This window comes from Pocillopora verrucosa, chromosome 12 (genome assembly GCF_036669915.1).
Source record: "Pocillopora verrucosa isolate sample1 chromosome 12, ASM3666991v2, whole genome shotgun sequence".
Lineage (NCBI taxonomy): Eukaryota > Metazoa > Cnidaria > Anthozoa > Scleractinia > Pocilloporidae > Pocillopora > Pocillopora verrucosa.
Window position 1 is genome coordinate 17,536,898 of NC_089323.1, and position 18,830 is coordinate 17,555,727.

General features: G+C 37.2%; 2 protein-coding genes across 2 annotated transcripts in view; one reads left to right on the forward strand and one right to left on the reverse strand.

Moving 5' to 3' along the window:
• Positions 1–13,360, reverse strand: part of LOC131799848 (G-protein coupled receptor 161) — a 31,015-nt gene extending 17,655 nt beyond the window's left edge. The window contains exon 1 of the mRNA XM_059117535.2: positions 13,264–13,360. The gene's annotated coding sequence lies outside the window, so the exon portion shown is untranslated. The remainder of the gene's footprint in view (positions 1–13,263) is intronic.
• Positions 1,115–18,506, forward strand: LOC131799847 (structural maintenance of chromosomes protein 2). The gene is made up of 33 exons (XM_059117530.2): positions 1,115–1,364; positions 2,431–2,580; positions 2,975–3,097; positions 3,564–3,602; positions 4,175–4,285; positions 4,717–4,761; positions 5,032–5,124; positions 5,482–5,559; positions 5,644–5,706; positions 5,815–5,868; positions 6,269–6,364; positions 7,141–7,330; positions 7,674–7,728; positions 8,119–8,239; positions 8,399–8,457; positions 8,536–8,595; positions 8,747–8,804; positions 9,259–9,339; positions 10,070–10,216; positions 10,681–10,803; positions 11,427–11,508; positions 11,736–11,871; positions 11,965–12,089; positions 12,407–12,492; positions 13,937–14,044; positions 14,123–14,188; positions 14,513–14,590; positions 14,967–15,032; positions 15,817–15,945; positions 16,053–16,253; positions 16,436–16,561; positions 16,929–17,080; positions 17,178–18,506. The coding sequence occupies exons 1-33, from the start codon at positions 1,197–1,199 to the stop codon at positions 17,566–17,568; spliced, it is 3,660 nt and encodes a 1,219-aa protein (XP_058973513.2). The 5' UTR covers positions 1,115–1,196; the 3' UTR covers positions 17,569–18,506.
• Positions 18,507–18,830: the final 324 nt, after the last annotated feature.

An 18,830-nucleotide genomic window follows, 5' to 3' on the forward strand; every position in this document is an offset into this window, starting at 1 on the left:
AAGGTAACATTTAATGTAACATTAAATTCTCCCTGCGTCTTACAAGGAAATATGAGAAAATTGTTAAGGAGAGGTGAACAATCCATCAGTAGTCACTCAGAGCTTTTTTCCATTCCCCCTATGAATTATAGTTGAATAAGTACAGTGTGACTTGTGGGGTTAATTTTAAAAGAAGAGTGATAAAAGAGCTGAAGCAGCTAAAAAAATGTTGAAGAAGTGCTAAATATTTTAAGAAAGTGTTCTGAGTTGTGAGAACCTCTTCTTCAGTGCTGTTTCCAATGAAAACTGAGGCTTTGTAGAAAGAATAATCATTTGCATGGACTTTTCTCTTACATTTTTTCTGGTCAATTACGTTGCTCCGCACTCCGCGCGAGATTAAGAGTTATATGTGCCGTTGGTTGGACTGGATTGGTCAAAACTTATTTAACAAAAGGACAACTGTATAGGACTGATAACACTATCTTCAGGGACGGGACGAACAAGTGGAAAGAAGTCATTTTCTTGGCCGCTCTAGGAACTCTGAGGCATTTTCGGTTGGCTGCGCTTGGCCGCTGCAGTAGTTAAAAGGAGCTTTTAAATTCAGCATTGAGTCGATTTATACTGTGGGGGTATAGAAATATATACTTTTTCGATTTCCGGAAATTGAGACGTCCATATTCACCCATTCAGTCGATATCCCCTGAACTACGGGAAACACTCCAAAACACACCCGACTCCTATCGGATTCCCTCTCGAGAACGTTCCAGGATCCCGTTAACATTCCAGTCAAGATAACACCGGGTCCCGTGCCGTTGTCACACCGGAATCCCGCTGAAAACCTGTAACTTAACGGGCCAGGAAAGCTGTTCTGTTTCCATTCAAGATGGGGATTTCAAAAGTTTTAAAAATTATAGAATTAAACAATCAGCAAAATAGACAAAATGAACTGGTCTGAGAGCCACTATCTAATTCTCTATTCTTTAAATTTTAATTTTAAAATGTGGCTTCGGGCCCGATAAGTTATCGAGACTTTTCGAGGAATGGGCCCCTGGATCCTACACCCTTGTGCGTGACGGCTCGGGTAATCGGGATAAATGTGAATCGCAAGTGCCTCTGGGAAGGTTTCGGCGGGAAGAATAAGCGGCCGGGCTCCGTTGACCAACCGATGTTTCTTTCACTGTTTTGTACACACGCTTCTTCTTCGAAATCTGTTTAAAATGTACATTAAACAGGTCGTTATTGACGGTTTCAAGTCGTATGCTACACGGACGACCATCTCTGGGTTCGATCCTCAGTTTAATGCGATCACAGGCCTGAACGGCAGCGGAAAATCAAACATACTTGACTCCATTTGTTTCCTTCTTGGAATTTCGAACTTAACACAGGTAAACGTTAACTTTCTTCCATATACTTTAGTGGTGGAAGAGTACAAGAATTATGGGAATCTTCGTTTTTAAGCGACAGCATAGTAGAGCAGAACTGTCTCGACCTTGATACGTTCAGCGTTGTACGTTGTACTCAAATTGACAGTGGTTATACAGCTGTGCAAATTACGATTTTGCCATGGTGCTAATCTTGGGTTTGTGATACCTTTTAAATCATATCTTAAAATCTTACAAGTACTGATTGCACCCTGAACTAATCAAGTTCTGACTTGTTCTCAAGTTCTGTGTGTTTATTCCAAACTATACTCGAGTTTGTTGAACAATACTTTAATTTATTATCTTTCGTAATTTATTTAGCCAGAAATCCATCTCGTTATCAATAAATAAAGCTGGGAAGTGCAGAAAACAAAAGATTTACATGTTCTTTTACTCCTTCTGCATCTCCTTGCAAGGTATTCTGTAAGGCTGATTTTCATAGGTCGGGAAAATCCTAGCCAGATTATCAAGGATGTCACTGATTCCTTACCATCTCAGAGTTCTCTGACTTATGAAAACGCTAAATTGAAGACATTCCCAATTGTTTGCAATGATTGGTGATCATTAGATAAATATGAAAACTCCCATTTTTACTGTTGGGAACATCAGGGGTAGTTTTAGCTCCCTACCATTCTTCTAATTGCTTGGCTCGAGTACCCTGAGTCCAAAATCATATGCTATCTGTAATGCACAATTCTTTTCTAGAAGAGTGGCTGGTAATTGAGCCTAACATGTCTCTAATTCATATTGTAGTAGCCCATTAAGAAATATAGTAGTAGCTCATTAAGCCAAAAAAATTTGGATGTATGACTATACAAGGTGCTACTTTTAACATGCGTGGTCAACTGTACCATGGGCACGCCAATGCCACGTCTTTGTCCAGTAGTCCAGTGGTTAGTGCACTGGGCTCCAAGTTGGACAACCTAGGTTTTTTTCCTGGCCGGGGTAAGGCATTATGCCATTGAGATGCATGAGGAAAAAAATGCGAGCTCCGCTTTTAGGCCTGGCTGAATCTATATATTACTTCTAGGTACGGGCAAGCAGTTTACAAGAACTGGTGTACAAAGGTGGACAGGCAGGGGTAACCAAAGCTACAGTTACAATCACCTTTGACAATACAGACAAGAAGCAGAGCCCTTTAGGATATGAATCTTTTGAAGAAATTACAGTTTCTAGACAGGTAAGGTCATTCTTGACGATGTCGTAGTTTCTAAGAGAGGTTCTACAAAACTTTGAACACTCTGATGAGATTTAAACATTTCAACTATGTTCTGACCAATCATAATAATGTTCAGGACATGATGCAAGCACACACTTTAAATCTATAGACTTGATCTTTGATCCACATTTGTATTGAGAATCAAGGATCAAGTTTCAAAGGGGTGTCAACTTACTTTTAAGCAGTCCTACTTACAGTTGCTGTTGTGGTTTAGTTTTCTCATGTCTGATTTGTTTCTTGATTAAAACAGAAATGGAAAAGTGATGTTATACTTTTCTGGGTTTCCTGGTAATTAAATTTGCAAGTCAAAGGCATTTGTTATGGTTAAATAACTGTATTATTACATTCAATCAAGGTTGTTATTGGAGGCAGAAACAAGTATTTAATCAATGGCTGCAATGCTAACAACACCAGAGTTCAAGACTTGTTTCGTTCAGTTCAGCTTAATGTAAACAATCCTCACTTTCTTATCATGCAGGTTAGTAATGAAGCTGTTCATTACCAACAGTAATTTTTCAGTTGACCCTCTACACCTTGACATCAGTATGCATATTCTCCATACTGTTCACTATACATTCCCTAAGGTGCTGATAAAGAGAAATTTTTAAATAATCAATAGTTTCTTTAGTTGGTGATCATTTCTTTTATTCTCATAAATTTTCTGTTTGATTCGGGGGTGCTGTGGTAAGGAGCTGTCCCGGTAAGGATGCTTGTCCCTTTTAGGGGTCAAAAGGTTAGGGAAGTTGAATTTTATTGGCATACAATGAGATTTATGTAATTAATTGATGTACATGAATAAAATCAGTATTTATCAACTTAACAGTGTTAATGTAGATGTATTGGTAACTATTCCATTTTTTGCCTGAGGTTCACAGCTCTGTACAAAAGTACCTTTTTATTACTGTTATTATAATTAAGTACTGCTGCTTACCTTCTTGTTTTAGGGCAGAATAACTAAAGTGCTGAATATGAAGCCACCTGAAGTAAGTTTACAGTAATATAGCTAGTTCCTTTACTCTTTATAACCCATGATCAGTATGTGTATTCTCCATACTGTTCTCTATACATTTCTTTAGGTGCTGATTTGGAGAAGTTGTTCAACAATCAAAAACTTCTTGAGTTGGTGATCATTTCCGTAATGTGCAATTCAAGGGTAACATTGCAAGGAGACATTAGATGCTAGTCACTCTTATATAATATAGTCTGTTGTGTCAGTCTTCTTCTCCTGTTTCTTTATCTGGTGGACTGAAGGTCCATTCAAATTGCCAATGTACTTGTACTCACACACCAAAACTTTTAAATTTGCATAGCTACATGTACCAAGATTTAGCAAGAAATTTTCCCTACTAGCTGTTGTAGATTTTCTTTACAAATTAAAAACAATTTGGTGTTATTTCAATATGAACACCATCAGTTAAAATCCTTTCACCTTTATTTACTAAAGTTGTGAGAGGTTGAGTGTTGATGCCTTGTGGGAAGAAAAAGCATGGAAGTGGGAACTTAGGGGAGAAGAAATGGAAGGCTCATTCTGTAATATCCTATTTTTCCTCACCAGATACTGTCTATGATAGAGGAAGCTGCTGGAACAAGAATGTATGAGAGTAAAAAGCTGTCAGCACAGCGCACCATTGAGAAAAAGGACAGCAAACTACAAGAGATTGAAACTGTAAGAAAATAAATTTTATTATGAAAAACCAGATATATTAAATAAAATGAGAAGGGTAGTTAATTTTGAGCCTGGTTGTGAGATAAAGAAAGATGTCATTAGTGTGAGATAATGAAAAATATAAGTCTTCCATAGGGAATTGAATCTCAATCTTTGGATTTTATTTTCCAATGCTCTGAGAAATGTCAAAAGAGTCATGTGAGTAAATATTAATAGGAAAGAAAGGAAGTAAATTTTAGTTCAGTTGTTGAGAAAGATGTTAAAAATTCAGCTTGTCTTGAGCAGAGGACAGTGTCACATGTAAACCCAGAGTGTAGTAATGACCACATGTAGCTTAGTAGCCTAGTGAGATTGTGTGCATGCACAAATATTTGATAGATTATAGATTCTTATGTGTACATGTACTGGTGTAACTCTGTATATTTTATTAGATTCTTGCAGAAGAAATAACTCCAACCTTGACCAAACTTAAAGAGGCGAGTCTAACAAAGATTATTTATCACTTCCTCTCAATTTTTTTAAGGATGAATGCAAAAAAGTACCAACATTAATCCATCTTTATACTATATGTAATCTGATATCAGATGTGGTTGTGTAGCACAGGTTACAAATTCTTGGTGTAAGTACAGTGTGCTTTGTAACTGTGAAAACATGAGTTGTGATACCTGCATTGCCATTGCTTGTTAGAACAAACTTATCTTACACATAAATTTTGTCCTTTAATTTCCAATTATTACTTTTATCAGGAGAGAGCATCTTATCTTGAATATCAAAAAGTCATGAGAGAGGTGGAGCATCTTTCAAGACTCTATATAGCTCATCAATTTGTGATGGCAGAGGTAAAAATTTTAGGGATTACATGAACAATTAAGAGCCCAAGAGTTAGTCAATATTATGGTCAATATTATTACCACTAGTTGGTAAATGGTAAACGGTAAACCAACATCAAATTAAAAGTTATACTGTATGTAGTTCTCGATGGGGTTATAATGTTGACCTAGTACTATCAGGACATTTACATGTGGAAAGTTTTTTTCCCAGTCAGACAGGAGTCAGCTGTTTTTTTGGCTAATTTATGAACTATGACTCTCTGTAGTATATACATGTAACTTCCCATAAGATTTAATTTTACAGGATTAACACTTTATGAACAGGTGTTATGCTCTATTTAATTACTTCATGAATTGTTGTCTCAGGATGTGCAGAAAAAGGCTGGAGTTGAACTAGAGAACATTAAACAAGAGAATGTCAAACTGAAAAAGAGATGTGAAGAGGTAATAGAGTCTGGTTCTTTCTAAGTTCATTTTGAGACATGCAGTGATTTATACATTGTTTTGTTTTGTACCTGTCTCTTGCAGATTGAAGGAAAAGTTAAAGAACTAAGTGCAGTCATCTCTGAATTAGAAAAGAAAAAGATTGCTGTAAGTCTTTCCAATACTGATAACAGTCTTCCTCAATTGAAACCATTGTGTTTTGGATACTGTACTTGATAACACACCTCAATATTTTACTTTTCTGTCGTTCAACAGGAGTCTGGATCAGCCCTGAAAAAACTTGAAAATAGACTTGAGGAGGTTTCAAAGGTAATAGATATGACTTGTGTGTTGTGTTTGTTCACCCTTAGTTACACCTCACTAAATTGAATTAACCATGCAGAGCTGTGATATCAGATTTTGTATATTTTATGTATAAAGGACAATGTACAGCTGTAGGTGTAAAATTGCAAATGTTCTAACTCAACCTGATTTGAAAATGTTTACAGTATCATTTGAAGCAAGCAAAGGTTCCAATGTTTTTTAGCATCACACTTTTCAGTTTATCTTTTTGTTGAGTCTTCTTGGTGGTACCTTGATTTATTGACTGAAGAAACAATGAAACTCTGGTGAAGTTCCCTAGCTGTCAGCACTTCTAATTCTTTTTGTGTGTAATTATGTAGTATTTACCAGTATTTTGGGTAGTTTTAAGTTTTGTCTTCTTTGGCAGGTTGATGTTAAGACAGAATCTGATTTGAAACACATGAAGGACACTTTGGCAGCTGAGAAGAAGAAGAAAAAAGTACTCCTGAAAAGCCTTGATGATGTGAGTAGATAAGCATTTGCAGCTTGAGAGGTTTCTTCTGCACTTTTTTACATGAGTGGTTCCTGTTACTGTTATAGGAAGGGTTTGGTTTAGTAAACATATACATTTCTAATGGCCTATTATCATGAGAACTTATACCAGTTTCATATACATGAAGCAACCTGGAGCAAAGCCACTTTTGCTGTATGAGATGCCAATCCTTTTAGGTAACACATACCCCCATTCCCCTAATGCACTAGCAAGTTTCCAAAACAATTTGTAGGTACTCATTTGTACTCCTTTGCAGAGAACAGACAGTGTGAGAGTGATACATTGTTGTTCTCTTAACTGTTCTTTATGCATATGGTACTGTCCTTAATGCTTGATCCAGGGCTGGTATTGTTGGGATAAATTAGATGCCTATTACTCTTGGGGGTTAAAGGGTTTAATAGTGTATGTGAAAAAATTATGGGCTTCTGATTGGCTGAAAACAAGTGCAATGTAAGGTAACACAGGTGCAAAGTTGTTACACAAAAGCAAATTACAAATAGTGCATGTACACTTTCAAAATTTTGTCTGTCCTGACTTTCTGTGATGTTTTTTCATGTACATTATTGACAAGTAATAGCATGATTTCTCTTGCAATTTGATGTAATATGCACTTGTAAACTTTACAATGACCACAAATTGCACTCGCCTATTCTGTTGTCTTTGAAAAATTTACTTGTGATTATTAACACCAAATTGCACTTGAAATCATGCTATTACCTATACAAAATTCCATATCAATTGTTCAGGATCAAGCTCAATTAAAGAACAAAGAAAAAGAGCTGAAGAAGCTGAATGACCTTCTCATCAAACTGGAAGAAAAGAGTCAAGAAGACAGCAAGGCACTGAAAATAGCACAGGATCATTTCCATGCAGTGTCAGCAGGGCTATCCAGCAATGAAGATGGCGAAGACAAGACTCTTGCAGACCAGATCATGAGTAAGTCCATGAACTTTTGTTGACTCACAAGGTACAGCACATTTGTGCTCTTTCATCATCTGAGGCTTTCTTATTTTGTCATGAACTTTTGGAAAATGAATGTATGTAGTTCCTTACCATGTTTTATAGTCAAGCTTCAAACCAATCCATTTATTAAGATAATTATCCAAACAGCGCCTTGATAGTTTTACTTTGACCATGCTTTTAAACAAGGAATGTTTACAATACTACATATGAATATGAAACAAACTTATTACATGTCAGGGTAACATAATAGTTACTGTAACTTGGATATTCTAATTGATTTTAACAACATACTATCAATATTTTTTTTATTATATAGCTTTTAAGAGTGAAATAAGCTCTGCTGAAACGGAATCCAAGCAAGGCCAGATGAGGCAAGTAACCTTAGGAAATAGTTTTCCTGATGCCTTTACATCAACTGCTTGCAATGTATCTTCTCTAGTAATCATATATTACAATTTATGGCTCAGCAGATGTGTACTGTACAATTAAAAGTACAACAAGAGTGAAAGGATAGCTTGTAAAAAGGTTACAGACCCCATAAAAAATAAGTTTATGGTTAGGGTTAGGGTATTTTATTCAGCTGTTATTCTGTAAGGAAAAAAGGAAGCTAGTCACATATAGATGATAAAGGATTAAAAAAGAAGAGAAATAAGAATAAGGAAATTAGGAAGTTGTTAACAGATCCACGTATATTTTACTAAATACATACAATTGACTTTTATCAGTAGCTCAATACCTGGTACTTAATATTTTTGTTTCAGACTCAAACATGCTCAGACAGAGTTGAAGAAGAAACAATCTGAGCTGAAGAACACAGAGAAGAGCTATAAGAAGGACAAGGATGTTTATGATGCAATTGAAAAGAGTAAATCCAAACTTGAGGTTTGTCATTCTCTAACTTTTAATGGTTTGTGAGAATCAGGCAAATTTTCATTCACTTGTCTTACCTGATCACCCAAATTTGGAGGTCTAAGCTAATTGCTGTTAATTTGTAATGAGTTTTCCATATTTTTATAAGGTTGCTGAATTGTTTTTGCTTAGGATGAAATGAAGAAATTGAAGTATGAAGAGGGAAAAGAGGAAAAACTTATTGCCAGAAGGTATATTATTTTGTACTCAGTGCACTCAAATTAGCTTTCAATCCTGTTCCTCTTTCACTTTGTAAATTCCTTTTTCAGACGTGAGCTGGAGGCTGAGGTTTCTGCACTAAGGACCAAAGTGGAAACTCTGGAGGCAAAGTACGTCCCACATGCTTCTACAAAAATGTTAATGCTATCCACTTGATTTTGACAAAATATTGGTTGCAACCTTTATGAGTTCTTTCAATGATTTCAATTTGAAAAAATGTTTCATAAACATTTAGTTTACATATACTACTACTTGTTTCAGATTTCCAAACCTTCAGTTTGATTACAGAGATCCAGAAACAGGATTTGATCACAAGAAGGTGAGGTGGAAAACAGGTATTCCAATCAGGAAAATTTATCAGTTGTTGGGTGTGATGGGTTTCAAAACAAAAGTGTAGTCACTTGTGAACTTAAGAATGAAGAGGATATAATTTATTTGAATTTTGAAAAAGAAAAGGCTAAGGAGAGGCCAGTCTTTTGCAACAGTTAGGTGGCAGGGTTTGTTATTGCAAAAGAGGATAATCCAAAGTATACTTACAGAGATTCTAAAAGTGGTGGGAACTTTGGAATAAGAACTTTTATGTTGTACTGAAGGGCAAATCATACTGGGCTACGAAGTCTGAGGATGATGCTGATGTATCAGGTTTCTCCACAAATATCTCAGATATCAACTTTTTTTTATATTCACTACACATTTAGGATCTTGATGCATTTTATGAGTATGAATTTGTTAAAAACAGCAATGTGATGACGTTGAACATTTTCTTTTGATAGGTGAAAGGTCTAGTGGCACAACTGATTCAAGTCAAAGATGTCTCATCTGCTACAGGTCTGGAGGTGACTGCTGGAGGAAAGGTAAGGTTTGTTTTGAAAAATTACCTATAACAGTGTTCTCCTTTTCAGGCAGTAACCAGTAACATTTACTGCTTATAGTACCTCTTATTACCGTTTAAAATTGCTTGGAATTCTTGAAAATTCAACAGGTAAAAGGATTGCTTTACCGGTTTGAAAATTTATTTTACCTGTTATGCTTAAAATAAGGGAGAACACTGTATTAGCAATATAACCTAGTTGAAAACATTATTATTTAACCTGAACCTGTAACTGGACAGAAATGATTCAGTTTTGAGAATGTCAGTGAAGTATCACAGAAAAGGAATCCTAAATTTCCTGTCATTGTTGGAAATTTGATGAAAGATGCCTTAGTATCTATGTCAAATCTGATGCATCTTTAAAAAGAAATTTTAAAAAATATATTGTTGATACATGTACACATACTAGGTAAAAAGAGTATCATTCTACTGTGTTAAATAACAAAGTTTTCTCCAGTCTACTTTGTTTGTATACTCAGTAAGTCAAAATACAGGCTCCACTTGTTCAGAGGGTGGACACCATTAACCACTGGATAAATCACTATTTGCTAGATAGTGAAATTCATTTGATAGCATTATCCTCCCTTTGAACAATTATTGGGCCCAGGTGTGTATCAAATGATACTGTAATTTGACTCATGTATACATGTGTATACATACAGTGTAAATATACTGTTTTTCCACATGGGCATAATGTTTTTTTCATCTTTTAGCTCTATAATGTTGTGATAGACGATGAAGTGACTGGCAAAAAGTTAATAAGCAATGGCAAACTCAAGCGCCGCTACACATTTATTCCACTGAATAAAATTGCTTCCAGAACTCTTTCAAATGATGTTGTGAAAAGAGCAGAAAGCTTGGTGAGTGTAGATTAAAGATTAGACTGTTTCTCTTCCATAATCAGTCATCTATTGCCATCACTCCTTTTATTTAGATCAATTTGTTCACAACAAACAAACTTATTTGGTGTTTTAATGGAGAGTATGGGTGATCTGTAGTTTCATGTACAGTGTAGTTCTCTAATTTCATTTTTGTGTTAGAAAAGCTTTGAAATTTTGTTTAGGCCAATTAAAAGATGTTGGAGACAAGAAAAGTGAAACTAACCTTTTGAGAATAATTATGAACTACATGTAATTTGATTTGAAGCATTTTTGTTCTTAAACCTGAGAAGTGTATTGATTTTGTCTTTGTAACACGTCTTCATAATCATGTCAGTACATTAAATTACACATTGATTGTATGGACAGATCCTTTTTCTACTGTAAGAAAATGCTTTAATTGCTATTAATTAAATCATCATTGTTTTATTTCTGGACACTGTTAGGTTGGTAAGGACAATGTCAACCTTGCTTTGTCCCTTGTTGGTTATGATGAAGAGGTCAAAGCAGCTATGGCTTATGTGTTTGGGACTACTTTTGTATGCAATGACATGGATAATGCTAAAAAGGTATTTTGAAGATGTTAGTTACTTGATATTTTGAGAATTACATTTGAAAAAGCTCCAACTGGGCTGTGTTAGAGCACTGGTTGTTGTTTACTGAAGTTGTCATTGCTAATTTTGAGATTGTTTTTAAGAAAATGTTGTGCTTGAGTGCTTATAACAATTCCTGATAGGTAAGGTGAAGTCCTTTAATGAGACTGACTGTGTAACTGCTGGAGCCTCTCTTTTCTCATGATGAGGCAACATGGCTGAGTGGTTAGGGTGCTGGACTTGTAATCTGGTGGTCCTGAGTTCAAGTCCTCCACCCTGCCATTTGCTGGTTTGTTCTTGGTCGCCCCAAGTTCAACTCCTCAGCAGGGCTGTGTAAATAGCCAACTGGTCCACCTCCTGCCAGTTGGGATTTCCAAGCACTCTATGTTTACTTCAGTCATTGTAAAGCACTATTGGATGGCAATGTAGAAGAGTATACTGAGAATATGTATACTGATGTTAGGTTTTAAAGGGTTAATACAGGCACTGTGAGATTAAAGTGTCATGCTCAGGAGAGCAACACGAGTGGCTTAAACTAAGGACTTAAAAAAAGAAAATATTAAAATTAATAATGTAATGTGTCACCATGCTTACTGCAGGTCACCTATGATCCCAAAGTGCAAGCAAGGTCAGTGACCTTAGGTGGAGACTTATTTGATCCTCAAGGAACAGCCACAGGAGGTACAAAATGTGCAATTGAAGTGTCACATTCATGCAAAACACCTGTAATATGTGAATTGGAATACATGTTTTATCAGTTTGGAAAGGGTAGCAAGATAAATGCCCTCGGAAATACGCCCAACTCAAACTGCCCCTTTCGCCCTTTCGCTTGTCTTTCTTTCTGTGTTTATTTGTTCGTTTTGTTTTATGACTGGTACCATAGCCACATCATGTTCTATGCCTTTCAGGTGCACGGGCATCGCATTCCTCAATCCTGGTCAAGCTGCAGGAATTGAATGAGGCACAAGCGACTCTACAAGGCAAAAGTACAGAGCTTCAAAATGTTGTCCAGGAGCTGGACGCCTATAAGAAAATGGCAGAAAAGTAAGCAACTCTTACCTTTGGCAACCATTTTATATGTTCGTGAAGAATTAAGGCAGGTTTAAAGACAACTTTGCCTCATATTTTGCCCCTCAGATATCGCCAGATAAAACAGCAGTATGATTTGAAAGTTCATGAAGCTGAACTTGTCCAGGCTCGCCTGAAGCAAAGTACTCATCATCATCAACTGGAGGAGGTTGAAGCTTTGCAGAAAACAGTTGGTAGGTTACCTGCTTGTTTGATTTGAAATTCCTTGGACACAAACGCTCCTGAGATCGTAAACGCAGTAACGTTTCTACGACCTGTGTACTGTATGTGTATTGTGGATAGCCTCGATAGTCAATTGATGGTCGCTCGAAAGTCGATCGTTGAGACTCGATCAACAATCGGTCGATAGTCGAAAAGAACAAGTTTTAAAAATAGTAAAATTTTTAGAACAATGCACTCAACTGTGAACATTCCATGCAACTGCAACCTTGGCCAAACTCAAAATGCACTTCACCCGATTGATGTTGTACTTAATTCATACACTTTTCAGACGAACAGCAAGAATTGATATCAAAGGCGAAAGAAACAATAGCAGTGGCAACTGAGAAGTGCAAAGATGTTGAAAGGAAGATGAAGGTTTGACTGAGTTCTTGTAATAATGTATTTCTCTTTGGAAACGCACTTACTGGATGAACTTTAACCCTCTACACCCTTACATCAGTATGCATATTCTCCATAGTGTTCTCTAAACATTTCCAAAGATGCCGACACTGGAGAATTTGTCTAACAATCAAGAGCTTCTTTAGTTGGTGATCAGCTCCTTTATTCTCCTGACCTTAATATTTGATTCAGGGGTGATATGGTAAAGAGAAATTAGATGCCAGTCACTCTTAGGGGTTAAAGGGTTAAGATAAGAGAGGTAACTTTCTTTATAATAAAGTTATTATATAACGCGCGCTGTCATTGGTTGAAAGAGCGTGCTCTATGAACGTATAGAGCATAGAGCTGAGCTAAAGCTGTCACGCCACCTGCCAAATTGTACTATGTTCGACCTTTTCCGGGACTTCTTTTTAGCTTTTTTCCGATAATTGAAAGTGAAATTTCGGAACAAGCGAGCCGGCAAGTAGCAACAGAAGAACCAAACAAAGGTTTGTAAACACACCAGGCGCCGTAATTTTACGTCATTAAAACGTGAGCAGATATGAAAATCCTCAAAGGAAAAACAGTTCATGTTCACATTCTGCGATAGTTTACAAAACTATCGCAGAATAAAGCACGTAGGAAGCGGCTAGAACACGAAAGAAGTGTAGGGAGAAACACTCGACTACGTCTCGTGTTTCTCCCCACTTCTTGAGCAACACAGAAAAAAAAAACAGGAGTGGAAAAATAAGAGCTTGCTCTGATTACCTTTCCGATGTGTTGAGTGGAAGGCCACATCAGTCACTGCAGCCGAGTTTTACGGCGCTGTCATTCCGAGCGATCTTCATGCCCTAGTGAATTCGGCTGTTCATTCATAATACACTCGCCTTAAACAGTTTGTTTTCTACTTGTCATGTGAAATAACTTGCGTATTTTAGTAAGCCACGATTGGGCCGAATTTCACTGAACATTTCACTTTCAGATTCTGTATTAGAAACCAAAAAACTTCAAGCGAAAGTGTTAAATTTTCGACATGCCGAACTATTTAGTTTGTAAGAATATGAATATGAATTTGAACTTTGATGGTTTGACATTTTTGACAGCTTTAGTCTTGTACAGCCAACCAGATTATTTGAACCATTCTAACAGGGATTCTGATAGGCTTATTGTAGCGTGCTTTATGAGAGTATAGAGCATGTTGACGATACTGTTGTTCGCTTTGGAAATAAAGTTTGTTTTGAAAATTGAATGTAATTCTTGGGGAATTTAACGGATTCTTTATTATAAAACAAATAGAAACTGTGGTGCTGCGTTGGTGGGGGTATTAAAAGATAAACTGGTTTTATCATCTGAGTTGAAAATGTAAATTTGCCAGCTTAAAGAATATCTAAAGCTTATGATAGTCAGTTCATGCTGAAAGCCACATTTGACTTGATTTCAGGAAGCAAAATCTCATCGTGAAAAAGAACTCAAGACAGCTGAGGAAGAGGTGAAAAAGAGTAAGAAAAAAGCTGAGGAGTCAACAAAGAATATGAAAGCAAAGCAACAGGTAACTTTCGTAGCTCCCTTTAACTGATCTGCTATACATTGATTGAAACATACTCAACTTACTGCTGATATTCTGTAGGAAGTCGAGGAGATGAAGTTAGAAATGGAAGAGCTGAAAAATGAAGGGGCTAAAGTCGATGAGCAAGTAAGCACAGTAGTGTTCAGGAAGGCTTAATTATTTTCCCTTAAAGTCCCTTGCTTAACCCTTTACTTCCTAACATCGATATGTATATTCTCTTTACATTTCCCCATGGCACTGACAAAGAGAATTTTTTTTGCAATCCAGAGATTCTTTAGTTGCCAATCATTTCATCTATTCTCGTGATCTAAGTGTTTGATTTAACAGTGATACTGTGAGGAGAAATTCCATGCTAGTCATTCTCGGGACTTAGAGTTAACGTTTTGTTACGTGTCCAAGAAAATTAGAGTAGGGTGTTAAGTTTTGGGTAATAATCTTTTTTTAACACAGGTCAAAGCAGTCGATGAAGCAATTTCAAAAGCTGAGGAGCAAATTGAAAAAATTTCTGAGAGGGCGAAGGAAACAAAGGTGCCTTTGAGTTTGTACTTCATGTTAACTTTGAAAGGTTGTTTTAGTTGGACCCGATGAATAAGCTTTGCTTTTTCTTTCCCTTTTCGGGTGTGCGCCGAAAAAGGACTATTGCTGTTTAGGGGAACAATCCTGCCCTTTGTCAACCGGCGAGGAACAAAAATTAATTTACATATAAAAAGGCGTGACTTACTCATTTTCACGTGTGTGGATCGAACCACATGATTTCCCGTTATTAGCGTCTGCGCAGTTTTTGTAGATCTTTTACTGGTTCTTTGCTGTGGGCATTTCTGATTACTTGGATTTTGTTTTATGACCTTTACTAGGAAACTGCTTAATCGATATATCATAATATTGTCTTATCTTTCCATATTAGAAAGCAGTCGAAGAGGCCGCTAAAGAGCTAGATAAACAGAAGGAAGCCCTTAGATCGTGTAATGAGGTACACTGCTTACGCTCCACTTAACTTCTTGGTCTTGTACCCCTTTCACACCAGGAAAACACATTTTGTTAATAGCGGAGCTCGCAGAGCGTAGCCCCATAATTATACAAAATAGTAGTAACCCATCAAGCCGAAAAAATTTGGACTTACGACCGACCGTACAAGATGCTACTTTTAACATGCGTGGTCAACTGTACCGCGGGCACGCCAACGCACGGCTTTGTCCAGTAGTCTAGTGGTTAATGCACTGAGCTCCGAGTCGGACGATCCGGGTTCTAGTCCTGGCCGGGGCAAGGCGTTTTTCCCTTAAGACGTGCGGGGAAAAAAATGCGAGCTTCGCTTTTAGGCTTGGCTAAATCTATACATTACGGCTTGAACTGAACAAAAATCAGAAACAGAGAACTGAATCATCCATAGGTTTCAAGTAGTCGCTAACTTTTATTTTCAGTGTGCTAAATTTGAAGGCGACAAACATCGGTTTAAGCAGCTCCTTTGAAGAAGACAACTTTCAACCGTGTTTAACAAAACAGCTTGAGGCATTAGTTTCACAATTTCCTAAATGTGTCAAATGCAACCTGAACCATGTTCCTCGTTTCAGTCTCTATTTCATAATATGTCGATGAACTAAGTACATATCGATGGCCTGGCAGGAACTTCACGCACGTTTTGACGTGAAAATGTGCATCTCCGTTTCTTTAAAACCGAAACTCAGCTTCTTAGGTAAAAATGTAAACCATAATTTGACCTTGCACTGTGCCTAATGTTCTTGTTTTTGATGTTACAGGCCATTGAAGAGAAAGTGCAGGAACAACAAGGCCTACAGAAACAAGGTCAGGATATTCAGCTGGAGCTTAAGGAGATGGATTATAAAGTGAACAAATTTCAACGCGATAGTAAAGAAGCAGCTTCAAAGGTAATATTGTTGTGTCTAAATAGTAAGCGCATCATGTTTACCGTGCATGGATGAAAGTTTCTCAATATAAATATAACATCTACAAAATTCATTTTTTACCTCATCAGGTGGAACAAATGTTGCAAAAATACGACTGGATCGCCAATGAGAGGAATTTTTTCGGTCAACCGAACAGTGCTTTCGATTTTGCCGCTAACGACATGAAGGATGTCTCTAGACGGCTCAGTAAACTGCAAGAAACGAAAGACAAACTGGGAAAGAACGTGAACATGCGAGCCATGAATATGCTTGGAAAAGCTGAAGAGAAGGTAGTGATACTGCAGGGAAACATTTGAATGCCAATCACTCTTAGAGGTGTAAAGAGTTAATGACTGGATATTGCCATGGTTGTTTTTGTTGTTTTTAACGCAAAATTCATTACCATTTTCTTATGTTTTATCTAATTAATTTGTTTAAGTTATTTCTAATATAATGTTTTACTCCTGAACAGTACAATGATTTAATGAAAAAGAAGCGAATTGTCCTGAACGACAAAGATAAGATTGCATTAGTCATCAAAGAACTTGATGAGAAGAAGAACGAAGCCCTAAGGAACGCTTGGAAGAAAGTGAACAAGGCAAGGTGTTCTACGATGTTGTCTTTCCTTCGAAATAAGTAATCTAAATAAATTTCATATTTCCTCAAAACTATCTACATTTCCGGATAATTTGGTTTTATCAACTTAGTTGACGATGTAAATTGGGCCACCGTATCGTAGCCCATCGTCATTCGCTCTGACGAAGGGCTAAGCCTCGAGACTTCAACTTTAGAACAGCTTTAAGGTGGTCAATATACATTATCAACTCATTTGACGTAACCAAAGCATCTTGTAATAGCCCCCACGGACGCAGCAACACAGTTGCCATAGAAACTAACAGTCTTTATCTATATTTCCGCATTGACATTTTCTAATCAATTAGCCTTTTATTCTTTTTTCGTTTTAGGATTTTGGCTCGATATTTTCTACTCTTCTTCCTGGAACCACAGCAAAGCTGGCTCCCCCAGAAGGACAAACGGAACTCGATGGGCTGGAGGTGAAAGTGGCTTTCGGAAACGTTTGGAAGGAAAGTCTCAGTGAACTAAGTGGTGGACAAAGGTTGGTTTATTGTGCTGTAAACTGATGGAAATACTACAAGCAATCCCTCTGTTTTTGTGTTTTGTTTTATTCACTCGTGTGTTATTTCCTTTCGCAGGTCTTTAGTCGCGCTATCACTCATCCTATCCATGTTGCTCTTCAAACCTGCTCCTCTGTACATCCTTGATGAAGTAGACGCCGCCCTGGATCTGTCTCACACACAAAACATCGGCCAAATGCTCAGAGCCCACTTTAAGCATTCCCAGTTCATTGTAGTGTCTTTAAAAGATGGCATGTTTAACAATGCCAATGTCCTCTTTAAAACGAAGTTTGTGGATGGCGTGTCCACGGTCACGCGGTACGCTCAGTCCCAGCCCTCTCGGGATGGTCGGGATGAAGATGGAAGTGGAGCATTGGGAAGGGGAGGGAAGAGCACTGCTAAGAAAAACCCTAGCAAGAGGTTGAGAACTGACACTCCTGCCCAACCTCTTTTGCCATCGCAGGGTTAAACCTCTGGAAGTGTGAATAGCTAAGGTTTTGTGGTGTCGTTTGCAGAAATATAAAGCGTACTATCATGTTACTTTGCATCATATTGAAAGTGTAGAGCATTAACCTTCATTGCATCACACTGTTTATCCTTATATATCAGTACATTAACCCTCTGGTAAACAACATCCCTCTCCACAATTCGTTCTCATAAACGTAAACATCTATTTTATTAACAAAAGCATATTTGGGAACTTCTAGATGGGAATTTGAGTTGATAAGTTTACTGTGCTCTCTCGTCACAGTAATGTATGACTATGTTGCGTATACATTCCTCTACTTCATCATGTAACGGTCAAGTGAAGGTTGTCAGATTTCCTTATTCTGTCAAGTAACTCTTGTGTAAATACCACTTAGGGTACCCGGCTTGAAATAGTGTTCCACTAACCCTAAACACCCTATCATCAGAATGTGTATCCCTCATTCTGTTCTGTATTTATTTCTTGTGGTACTGATAAGGATAATGTTTTTTACACAATGAAGAGCTTTTATTTCTTGGCAATCATTTTCTTTATTCAAGTACGTTAAGAAGAAAATAGAGAAGAAGGCTTGATCTGTTATTATAGTTTCTCCCCTACATTGTAAAGTATGAACGATGTACACAAGGGTGCAACTAAAGGGACTTCTTAACGTGCACGTTACTTTGTGGTTAAACTGCCTGTTAAGCCAGTGAGACGCTAGTGTAGATTTATCTTTAGTTCAAATTTCTGTGTTAATCCCCCCCTCCCCTTCCCTCATGAACTTATCTCTATGAATTACTTGATTATCAAGATTCACTGGATCTTCAACCCAGGTGGGCTGTTTATCTGTAAAAGGGAATGTATCACAATATCAAAGCGTTCGTTTGTATGAGGTAACTACGGTATTTCTTTGCAGCAAATAAATTCAGCTGTCAAACATACCTTCATTACCGTAACACGTTTTGTAAATGCCACCACATCGGTGCATCCAAACACAAAACCATCGAAAAAACTGTTATGTAAATCTTTACAACCTAACATCAGTATGCCTATACTCCATGCTGTTCTCGATACGATTTCCACATTGTCAGAAATTACGCAATTTTTTTATTGCACGGGATTAAAGCGGAGGGGCAAGATGGGTCCGTCTTACCAGATCCACTCGGGTAGCCGATCAGAACAGATTCAATCTCTTTACGGTGGCCAATTTATGTTATCAACTCAGATGATAATACTAAATTAACATGCAAACATACTGCGGGCTC

What these genes read in the sequence shown, in the direction of transcription:
- LOC131799847 (XM_059117530.2), top strand. Translation starts at nt 1,197, where the DNA reads ATGTACATTAAACAGGTCGTTATTGACGGTTTCAAGTCGTATGCTACA. An exon ending in TCTTGCAGACCAGATCATGA is followed by an intron (nt 7,331 to 7,673) that starts GTAAGTCCATGA and finishes TTTATTATATAG; the next exon opens with CTTTTAAGAGTGAAATAAGC. An exon ending in GGGCTAAAGTCGATGAGCAA is followed by an intron (nt 14,189 to 14,512) that starts GTAAGCACAGTA and finishes TTTTTAACACAG; the next exon opens with GTCAAAGCAGTCGATGAAGC.